At 33.1% G+C, this 12,393-nt stretch overlaps 1 protein-coding gene across 1 annotated transcript in view; it reads left to right on the forward strand.

The window, feature by feature from the left end:
- Window positions 1-899: 899 nt before the first annotated feature.
- Window positions 900-12,393, forward strand: part of LOC124366676 (piggyBac transposable element-derived protein 4-like) — a 28,345-nt gene continuing 16,851 nt past the window's right edge. The window contains exons 1-3 of the mRNA XM_046823277.1: window positions 900-1,047; window positions 4,964-5,094; window positions 7,895-9,076. Coding sequence (XP_046679233.1) covers window positions 900-1,047; window positions 4,964-5,094; window positions 7,895-9,076 — 1,461 coding nt within the window. The remainder of the gene's footprint in view (window positions 1,048-4,963; window positions 5,095-7,894; window positions 9,077-12,393) is intronic.

Consider the following 12,393-nt stretch of genomic DNA (forward strand, 5'->3'; position numbering starts at 1 on the left):
ACGTTGTCTGTGGTCAAAAACAGACACTTGTCAGTCGCTTAAACTTGATTCTTGCCCTTTATGATATAATTATTAACTATATTAATTGACGTTACTTGTTTTAGAACAATAGTCCTCACCGATAAGCACTAAGTACTTGGTGAGGCCAGTATATAAATCAAACTTGCGTTATAAATTAATAAATATATTAATAAAAATAAATAAATAAATACGCTCATCCAATTTTTGCAGCAATTTTTTCAATCCTTTAGGATTGAAATTATAAACCTCTTTAATTCAGCATTAGGTTGTATTTTATACTCATTTAAATTTAACAGCTCTTTTATTCACAGTCATCGTAGTTTTGATTCTGCCTTGGGGTCGACTTCCTTACTTTTTAACCCTTTGAGGTAACTTTGCTAATATGTCCCTTCATGATATTGCACAGTTTCAGCACAATATACTAAATGGTAACCGAAATTTATTGGTTACACGATAGTCCCGATAAACTGTTCGATTCAACCTTAAAGAAAAGCTTACTTTATATCTGGAACCATGCTATAGTATTAAACAATTGATTGATTACAGTTTAATGGTTTAAAATACGATTTCTCTAGCTAAGAAGGGGTAAATTAAAAAAAAACTAATGAAATAATACATTTCTTGTATTTTAATTAATAAAAACATTATGCGTCAATGAGAACTATAATGGATAAAATAACATCTTGTTTTAAATATAATTTTAATTTTAAATATGTTTTGGGACCCGGACAGTAAAAATTTGGTAAAAATTACGTTTTCACTTTTTTATTTATTTTTGTAGACAATTTTCTTGTGAACATTTTGATATACAACACTTCATATTTTAAATTTTATTAGCACTCATAAAAAAATAAATTCGAAAGTGTGTTTACGTAAATATGGCAAGGAAACAACACCTCATAGCTGAGCAACGCAACTTATTTGTTGTAGTACTCATTACTTTATCAGTAAAAGAGATGATGCCTTATGGAGCAGATGTCCTAATAGACAAATTAGAGTGTATTGGACACATACAAAAGCGGATGGGTACTAGGCTACGCAAACTAAAAGTCCTATAATAATTCCATAAAACTTGCTGATGGTAAACCACTGAATAGTAAAAACCGCCTTTCATCAAGTGCTATAGACCAGCTCCAGGCCTATTATGGCCAAACCATAAGGAGGAGCAATACAGTTGAAGAGATGAAGCAAGGAATATTGGCTTTATTTCATCACAAGTCATCCAGTGATGAAAATCCTCAACATGGTCTTTGCCCAAAAGGCGCTGAAAGTTGGTGCAAGTATCACCGATCTCTTGTAACTGGTGAGACATACAAACATAAAAATAATATCCCCTCAGTTATTATGGAGTTTATTAGGCCAGTGTTTGTTTAGGAGCCTGTCAGATCCTGATCTCTTGAAAAATTGTTTACACAAAAAGACCTAAAACCCTAACGAAAGTGTAAATAGTGTGATATGGGCTCGCCTCCCAAAAACTGGATTTGTGGGTATAAAGACCTTACATTTTGGAGTTTATGAAGCCGTTTCAACTTTTAATATCGGACAGATTACTAAATGTAAGGTCCTACAGAAATTGGGCATTTCAATTGGCAAAAACACTGTTTCTACAATGAAATTACTAGACACCGAGAGGCTTCGAAATTCAATGCGCGCTTTTGCTGAATTATAGAAAAGGGCAAGGCAGACCAAGAGGCAATCTAAAAGGAAGCTGGAGGACAAGGAAGAAGACACAGACAACCAAGTTATGGGGCTGGCCTGTTTTAAACACAATTTGTAAGTAAAATCTGTTTTTTTACAACATTGAAATGGTACGCATTACTTTAAATCGCGATTCCCGAAAGTTGCATTTTTTTACATTGTGGAACACTTTTTTCAAAAACCATTTGAGATATCAGACTGAAATTTTTACCACATATTCTAGGCTATTATTTGAACACTTTAACACGAGCATTTGTTAATTAGCACGTTAGTTAATATTTTATAAAATATTATATGTGAAATTTTAAGTAAAAAATTAGCAGCATATAAAAAAAATTAAATTTTTAAAACAAATGTGTATTTTTTTAAATCCCTGTGTTAAAGTGTACTAATAATGTCAAAGAATGTGTGGTAAAAATTTCATTTGGTTATCTCTAATGGATTTTGAAGAAAGTGATCCACAAAATACACAATTTAACATTAGCGTAATAGGACTGTCCGGGTCCCCTTAATACGACATCGTTTTAAAGAACATGCAGTTAAGAATAGACAAAAATATTATCTTATCAAATCTTGAGTTTTTATCGCGATGATCGTGCATGACAATTAATTAGCTCTCAAATAAATCTTTGATAAAACGAAGCATAATGACAAATGGCAAAACCTGTATAGCCGCTGCTTAGATTTGTCGGGACAAACACGATTAGGCGGTAAATCTCCCTTATCGCACACTCTTTGCTGGACCGCTTTGAGCAATGTTTTGCCAGATTTATTCCATCCTTTCGAGTGTGCCTTTGAACATGAATAAATATTGTGTTTTCCACCGTAAAAACCTTTTAAAAACATTTCCAAGAGCTGAATGCGCAATGGTTACTCCAAAGACTTGAATTGTTACACTGACACATGAACTTGAAATAAATAGTTCTCTCAGTTAACAAGAGGTGCCGTCATTCATAGATACTGATTTCTACCATGTTGTAGTCTAGAAGTAAAGAACCAATTAGCATTGTATAAACACTCAAACTGGTTTTTCTTGAAGTCGATAAAGGAATTTTTTCAAAGAAAGAATTCGATTGCTAGCGACCGTAAAAGTGTAGGTCAAAACGGGAAGTTATCAAAAAGTTTAAAAATATGAAACTACTGTTTTTTTCAAATTAAATTACACTTTGCTTTATACACTTAAAACTGGTCGCCAGAAACATAAATAATGGTTATATCACTGTCAGAAAGCTATGTAAAGAGACTAAGGCGCCATTATAAGGATTTGTGTACGTCTATATTACGCCGATATAACATTTATTTACATATCTAATGATTGGTTTTAAGTGTTCCAAACTAAGAAGAATAAGTTTTGAAAACAAAATTACATTTTATATGTTTCATATGTTTGATACTCTTTCATTGTATGGGTTTAATGTCAGTCCTGTGATAGTACTTTTGTTTCATGCTGTTCCTGGAATTTATCCTTGATCCATGTTTACATAAAGTTTTTGGTTACTTATTTTAAGACATACATCGGAGGCTCTAATGCCGGAAAACTAAACTGGTAGCTCTCTGTTATAACATAACATTTCTAGTACATTTTTAGTAGTTTTCAGTAGCCGAAATGTCCAGTGGGCCGAACATATAACCTGTACCTTAAAGGTCAGATCTAAAATAGTTCTACACTATAATGATATTTATTTATCTGTTATTTTTCTCAAAATATTAGTACTTTTAAATTTTATAAACCTTAGGCATGGGGTTGGAAGAACAATCAGTTCTAGGTAAATACTGTGAGTCAGGAGTATTCTTTCTTGATAAACTGAATTTATTATTTAAAGATTCAGGGACAACCGAAATTGAGTAGCATGACGAATTAGTTTGATTTTAATACTCATACCTTTTTGTATTGACATGAGCAATATATTTGACCAGTATGTTAATTCTGAATTAAATTTCCACGTGTTATTCACAAAATAATTATGACTAATATTTTTAGTTGATGTTCTAGGAATTTTATTTGCATTTTTTGGTAATATGTAATAAATATTTACTATACTTTTTAGATTTTAATTCCATAAAGATTCAATTAAAAATATACGTTAAGTCGAAATATCCGAGTGGTATCAATTTACAATAACGTGACCATGGAAAGGTATGTTCATTTTTTTCCCCTGAAAACTACAATTTTTCCTGAAAACAATAGTGAAGAAAAAATTCGTAGGCAACGAAAATCAAAGGAGTTACGATTTTTTGAAAACTCTGTTTTTGACAGTATCTCTGGCAATTTTACTGAAATGATGCTGACAAGTACGTTAATTCTGTCAACGATGCCTGCCCGCTGCGCAGTGCTGCGCACTGCTTGCTCTTTTAGAAAAAAAATTAACTCGAGCTTGCAAAAGTCGAATCCCAGATCACGTGATGCCCCTGATCCTTAACCCTCCAAGTGTTGTTCGACAAAATTTTGTCGGTTATTTTCCATTTTTAACGCAATAATGCCCGAAAGGCATCAATATAATACAATAATATACTTTCCCCCCAGTTTATATGCACCTGTGATAATAATACTTGGCTATAAATGCCCAACCTATGAAAAAAAGTCCATTTTTCATGGTCACGGTATTGTAAATAAATACCATCCGAGTTTATGCTTTTTAATATTGAAGCTTTGAAGGCATTTTTAAAATGTGAATAATTTGGTTTGTACTATTTTGCTAGTATACTAATTATTTATTAAGAGTTATTAATTATTTCTAATAATACAAATACTTGCGTTCTGAACCACTAAGTCATTACTGTGGTTGAATAGAATTACTGACAAAACCTAATCATATTTCCATATTCTTCTACTTCAAAGGTATTTCCTTGTCTAGTGACATTTAGTATTTTATCAAACAAGTGGCGGAATTTTCATGAAATTTGATGCATTTCTCCGATCATTACCCAACAATTCAAAACCGTAAAATAAGAAAATTATATAGATACATAGTTATATACAATATACGGAATATATAGGGTGATTCAAAATAAGAGTGCCGGCTTTGAAACGGCTGATAAAATCTCTTTTATCGGTTATCAACAATGTTTTACTTCTTTATTATTTCCGAGAACATTCCGATTGTTGATGCAGCTGACATGCTCTAGTTCTTGCATTCTGTGTCCAATCATGAATAAGTTTAACTGTGCGCAACGTGTGTTTATCGTCAAAACAGAGTCGAGAGAGATACGCAGCTAGTGTCAGGTGACTTTTGTGTTAATGTAGGGCGTAATGAAGCACCGAATGTGTCGTCAGTTCGCAGACTCATGAAACATTTTCTTGAGATGGGTTTACCATTCGACCTTAAAAGTTCTGGACGTGGTCGTTCCAGCCACACTGAGCAGAACATTGTGTTGGTTGGTACAGTGTGGCTGTTACCCTAGCGACATCAATACGTTCTCAAAAATTGAATTTAAGATGTTCCTATTTACGGAGAATTCCTCGTTACTCATCTTAATATTGCCACTTTAAAATGTTGCATAAACTGAATTTTATATTATCTGATTATCTGGCAGATCATCAGAAGAGAAGGCACTCAGTTGACTAAGTATTGAGAAAACATCAGGAGGATGACAGCTTCGCAAACAAAATCACAACAAAAAAAACTTCCACTTAAGTGAGTTTGTTAATAAGCAGAACTGCTGTTTCTGGGGTCAATTAATTTCTCGGAATTCGTCCATCAATAGCTACCAAGATCGTGTGACTTGACACCTTGTGACTTTAATTTTTTAGGTTATGTGAAGTCATTGGTGTTGCCGATAAACTTTTTAATCATCAACTTTCTAAACATCAACTTCGTGCATAACATCAGTGGATTGAAGGAGGAAATTCGGCGAGTTGTCGGCAAAATGGAAGTGGAAACGTTGTGCGGTCGTAATGAATTTCATTCATAGAGTTGTTGCGCAACAGTTCAGTAGAGAAGGCCACATGCATAACATCAGTGGATTAAAGGAGGAAATTCGGGGAGTTGTCGGCGAAATTAGAGTGGAAACGTCGTGCGTATGTTTCATTTCATTCAATTTCATTCATAGAGTTGTTGCGCAACAGTTCAGTAGAGAAGGCCACATGAATTACATTATTTTTCATACGTGAAATCGGAATGTTATATGAACATATTGACGTATTTATTTTTAGTTTTATGTTAAAATAAATCTCTTAATTTTATATAATAATACCGGCGTTCTTTTTGAATTAATCTTTATAAGTAATTACGAGATGTATTTATGCATGTTTTGGCGTATGCAATATAACACGAGCTTGAGAACACGATGACGTCATTTTTAACATCTCTATTAATAATGCAATATTAAGCCAATATTAGCCAGTATCTTGGATTGAGTTATTTTGCCATTTAAACACCAACAACAAATTTCAAGATGGTGTCAATTCCCATTCGTTGCAGAATATTTACTTAACTAATTACCTATATAAGCCTTATTCTATATTTTTATAAATATTTTCCGCATTTACACTTGTTTTTTTTAACATTTATGTTATCTCTTGAGGTTTAATGATCGCTGCCGTTTTAACATTTTCAAAAGGAATAGTTATATAAGATATTATACGTTGTGTTGAAAACGAAAATGTTTTCAGAGTTCTCAGGTCACGTTACGTTTATGTTTCTTAGGTCTTTTCCTACATATTTTTTTGGTATTTCGTAAGATTTTAAGACGGCAGGCTTACAATAATTTAAGTAGTATGCAAAATTGCGGGAATAATTGGGAAAACGATAACTACTCGAACTCTATTTCGATTAAATATGGTACAGGGCAGTATTTACACATACTTTGGTTAAGTTCATTATCCAGTCTTAACAAATAAAGCGTTTCAAGATGTGGGCATTCGAACAAAATGTTGAGTCTAGTTATTTCGCAACATAACATTTTTCATAAAACTATCAAGTAATTCAAAATTAAAACATTTATTCATGCTCTTACGGTTTCAAGATGTTGGCCGTTCAAAGATTTAGAAATATGCAACTGAAGCGGTATAAGTGAATATGTTTATAAACATAATTTGCATTAATTTTTACTTATATTAAGTCCACGTTTTTAAAAACAAATGTACAAGCTTATAACGATTTTGTCATCTATGGTTTCAATATTATTGAGTTTCTAAATGTTTCAAATGTTACAAACTAAAAACCTAAACTAATAATGCATCTTCAGTTTGTTTTTTTGACACGACGGCCACATGTGAAATCTACCTTTATCCAAATGAGCCGAAAAGGGTTTTTAAAAAGAGAAACACCAATAATTTTTTACGGTAGAAAAATCTCAACACAAATAAAACGCACACAGCGGAAATATTTCAACATTCCCACGGGTGTGGAATGTGCACGACAGTCGAGGGAAGTAAAAACTCCGAGAACACTTTTATTGCGTCCTTTTCCTCTTATAATACACACGCCTGTGTACGGAAATGTTTACATGAGTATTTAAATAATTTGTTTACTTCGCGTTTTTTAAATGACCCTAAATATTCCTGTTAGAATCACTATCACAACAGAAAGGAACGAATTATACTTCCATCTAGAGCATAGTAATAATACAAATTTAGTGATAAAAACATATTAAAATACTTTTTAGTGATGAATAAAATTTTAAACGGTTACTTGGTAGATTGGCTTTTTAGCCTTTCTAACGAATATAATACTTTAGATCTATACATTTATAAAAGGAGTTATACACAGGTATATGCCTTAACACATGACATGAATGAACAAGTAGTGGATAATCTTTAGTTTCATCCCTTTTTAGTCTCCATTAACCAAAGAAAATTGTTTTATACAGTGTCAAACTACGCTCTACGAATAAATTAATAAAAAAATTAATCTTTTACGAACTTTAAATGGACAGGTTACTGAATTAACCCTGCAACACTCGCGTGGGGTAAATGTGACCCCACGCGGGCATTTTCGTTCATAACTCCTCAGCAGTTGGCACCCATTCCTTGTTGTTTTCAGTAGCTGTTGGGTTCCTAGCCTAGTTGAAGGCCGACAATGCCACACGTGTTTGTTATTTAGCGTTTGACAGCCATAACCTCACTTTTGAGATTGGGGTCAGATTTACTCCACGCGAGTATTAGTGTAACTAATTTTTTTCACAAGTTGTGTCTTTTTTTGTGTGATTAAGCATCATTTATGCTATCCTACAGATAACTGGTGTTATTGTTAGTGTTTCTTTTGGCAATATGGCCACCGGGGAGGTGTTTGAAAGATTTGTAAATGACATTTTCAATGAATCAGAATCTGAGGAAGAATTTGGTGGGAGCGATTCTGAAGAAGATAATGTGGAAATAAATAACGAAGATAGTGAAAGTGAACAAAGTGCTGATGAACTAGAAGTAAATGGAGATGATGGAATGGATGAAGATTTACGCTTTTATATTGGCAAGAATCAACTAACATTGTGGATGAACAAACCGCCACGTCAAAATGTTCGAGTTTTGGATCGGAACGTTATACCTGCAATGCACGCACCAGGAGTGAAACCAGCAGGTAAAAATGCTCTTACACCTATACAGGCCTTTGAGCTTTATTTCACTGATGAAATTCTAGGCAAAATTGTTGATTATACAAATGAAAAAATTGATCAACTGAGAGGTGGTTATAATAGGGAACGTGTTGCAAAAAGTACTAACTTAGCTGAAATAAAAGCTGTAATTGGTCTTTTATATTTAGCTGGTATGAAGAAAAGCTCACACGTCAACTTGAAAGATTTATGGGCAAGAAATGGGTTGGGCTTTGAATTATTTTGCTGTGTAATGAGTCTCCCGAGGTTTGAATTTTTGTTGACTGCTATACGTTTTGATAGCATCGCAACCAGAGATCAAAGAATAAAAGTTGATAACCTTGCACCTATCAGAGAAATCTTTACTGACTTAGTTGAAAATTTCCAAAAGTACTATTCACTTGGTCATTTGGTGACTCTGGACGAGAAACTTGAGGCATTTAGAGGCAGATGCCAATTTCGGCAATACATCCCCAACAAGCCGGCCAAGTATGGCATCAAACTATTTGCGATGGTTGATGCAAGAATGTCATATACATTCAACTTGGAAATGTATGCCGCTAAACAGCATGAGGGCCCATTTAAGGTTTTAAATGCAGCAAAAGATGTTACTATGAGAATGATAAAGCCAATAGAAAATTCAGGAAGAAACCTAACTACAGATAATTGGTACACTAGTGTTCCGTTAGCTAATGAACTATTGGCTAAAAAAATAACATTAGTTGGAACCCTCAGGAAAAACAAGGGTGAAATACCTCCAGAGTTTGTAGCAAAAAAGCCAATACACTCATGTTTGTTTGGCTTTGATGATAACAAAATCACTATGGTAAGCTACACTCCAAAGTTAAACAAAAATGTAATATTACTGTCATCAATGCATGATGCACCAACAATCGATGAAACGACAGGTGAACAAAGAAAGCCTGAGATTATTACATTTTATAATTCAACAAAGGGGGGGGGTGGACACAAATGATCAAATGTGCAGTTTATATTCTGTATCAAGGAAAACTCGTAGATGGCCTTTAGTGATCTTCTTCTGTTTGTTGAATACTGTAGGCATAAATGCTCAGGTAATTCACTCATCAAACCACAACTTTGAGAGGAGAATAATCAGAAGAAAATTTTTGGAAGAAATTGGCCTAAGTCTTGTAAGGCCATTCATGCAAATAAGAGTACAGATTCTGAGTCTTCCTAGAGAACTTCGATCAAGTATTAAGAAGTTTCTGCCTGAAGAAGAAGTAGTAGCCCCAAGAGAGAGACCCCCCGCGAGAGGGAGATGCAATTTCTGCCCTCGACTTCAAGACAGGAAAACAACATTTATCTGTGAAGAGTGCTACAAATATGTTTGCAAGGAGCACATGAAAGTTGTTTGCGATGACTGTGTGTAATAATTGTGTGGAATAACTGATCTTTTGTCACTCTTATACGTTTATTACCGATACGTATAGCCTACACTTATTCTATGTTTAGTAGCTTATAACTTTTCTATGTTCAATTATATTATTTACAATTTAACTGGTTTTATTTTCCAAAAATATCATTTATTTTCTATAAAACAACACAGAATTAGTAAAAGAATAGATTAAGTCCAAAAATAGTCATAGATATAATAAAAACAAAACAAAACCAAGATGGGGTCATATTGACCCCACGCGAGTACTACTGAAATTTTTTTTGCGCGAGTGTTGCAGGGTTAATAGTTTTTACTAACTTGATCTTCTCCAATTCCTGGGATGTATACATAGTAGATAAACATTCGAAGCATTGCAGTATCGAAGGTCTCGACGGAACGTAACGGAAAATTATCTTTTTTAGTGCTTAATAATTGTGGAAAGTTTCAGGTTGTGCTTAATAAAGGTACATACAATATTATAATGCTGGCTGTGGTAATTGCAGGCCGTGGCTAACCTAACTTCTGACAAAACTGACAGTATCTTTGAAAAAAATACAATGCTTAAATTAAACAAATTTTTATCACTAGATTGAGGTGAAGTTTTAAATATAAACTCCCATGATATGTCATTAAAATAAACATAATTTAGAATGATTACTCAATTAATGAATGAAATAAAGAGTTTATACTTTGGACTTATGGGTAACCATGATGGCAACGAGAAAATCATATAATAAATGTATCCTTTGATTCCCAGGTTAACTGTTAGAGAGGTCTTCTTAGCCCTTATTTCGCTTGGTAAACAAATATATCCTTTAATCATTTTAAAAATCACTTAGTTTAATTTTATACGATATATTCTTTTATTAGGTACTCCTACAAATATATAACATTACACAAATAATGTTATGATTATCATATTATATTATCATACAGATTGTCATATTATGATTATGATATTTAATGAACTTAAGGTTTTAGTATAATATAAATAGATCGTGCACACTATCCTATTGAATTGGTAAAATGTGGCAAAAGGTAATACAGTTGTAATGGAATGTAACAATTATTATTCCACGATTTATTCTAGTATATTTATAAATAAATGTCCTGAAAAAGCTGTTTCACGAGAGGAACTTCCGTTAGTTAAAAAAACACCGGAAGCCATAAGGCAACAACCCAACCTTGATTAAGGACATTCATATCGTTACACAGTTTGTTCTTCTGAGACGAGCAACTTCCTTGTACCAAATCGTTTTAGATGGATGTTTGCGATACACAAGTTGATTTACCTAACATGTACAAAACGTAAATTTGTAACCTGTTCATGTCGCACTGTGCCTCAGATTGGAAGAACAGATTAACAATGCATTATACCTATCATAATATCCCATTGTGTATACTTTCCTACGTTCTAATATCAGTATATATTTATGTTTTTGTTAAAATAAAATTATATGCATTCAAGGTAGAAAATTTAGACTTTTTTTAAAAAAAGAAAAAAAACTGCTGAGGATAAAAATTGTCAAATTTATACTGTATGCTCATGAGTCATACATTCAGGAATTGACATGTTTTTTATTTGTTGCTGAAGTAATGATTTTAACAAATGTAACTTAAGAAAATTATAGGTTTTAATATTTTTTCTTAACAAATTGGTTGTTTTCTTATAATACATATATCATGGTCTGAATGGAATCTAGTGTTCTCCAGACAGGATCGTGTCTTTCACTTGTCTGAAAAACTTAAATTTCTGAGCAGACGTGAATATGTCATATGACTTCGCCAACTTTATGAATCAGTATTTGGATGAAAGTCAAATCGGATACTTTTTAACGTCCTTCACTTTGATTTGATTCTAACTGTGACACATTTGGCACGTAATTTTTATAATCTGTTTCCAAAGTAGTTATTTTTATATATTATGTTGTTTCCAAGTATACGTAATATCTGGTGGGGTTTTCTCTTCTTTGTTCTCCAGATATCTTTACTTGCTATATAAATAATACGGCTAACGTATACAATATGTAATTACACAATACTGTAACGAATATCTAATATGTTATGATTGACAAAGAAGTAACATAAAATATGTTTGATTTAATAGGAATTTGATTTAATAACTAAAAACGCGTATAGTTACTTCAATATGAATGTTGAATGTAGCTCTACTTCACCATCTGTCCAGTGCAGCGTTTGAAGTATGGCATCGTCACAGAACTAATGTCAATCCGAAGATATTAAAATACAAATCGGTGATGAAGACGTGTAATACAAATGTCTTACATCTTTTCAACATCAGAGACACCCAAACTAGATAAGAGCTCTGCAAAGTTTACTCAGAAGCTATCCAATGTAATATAGATGAAGGGGTGTTTTTATTATTGCATTGGACAAGGCTGTACAATTGAGTGCACATCGCTGTTTTAGACACGATGCCAAGGGGCGGTAGAGCAACCAAGTCTTACATATAACAACTATGGTGGGAAAGGTTGAGCCAAGAGATGTCTAACAGGAGAGATTAAAAAATAAGTCTTTTACAATAGAAAGCTGCATGGTAAATCAAGTAATAGATTTTGAAATTGTGTGAAATATTGTAAATCTTTCTTCCATGATTTAGTAACCACTTCGTCCCGTGCCTCAGAATGCTGCAGAGCATTAAGAGATATCTAGATAAGTACAACAGAACACAAGATAGGTGTATCATTGATAGACCCAATCAAATAAAACATCTTGACTTGGAGGTG

The sequence above is a fragment of the Homalodisca vitripennis genome, chromosome 7 (genome assembly GCF_021130785.1).
Source record: "Homalodisca vitripennis isolate AUS2020 chromosome 7, UT_GWSS_2.1, whole genome shotgun sequence".
Lineage (NCBI taxonomy): Eukaryota > Metazoa > Arthropoda > Insecta > Hemiptera > Cicadellidae > Homalodisca > Homalodisca vitripennis.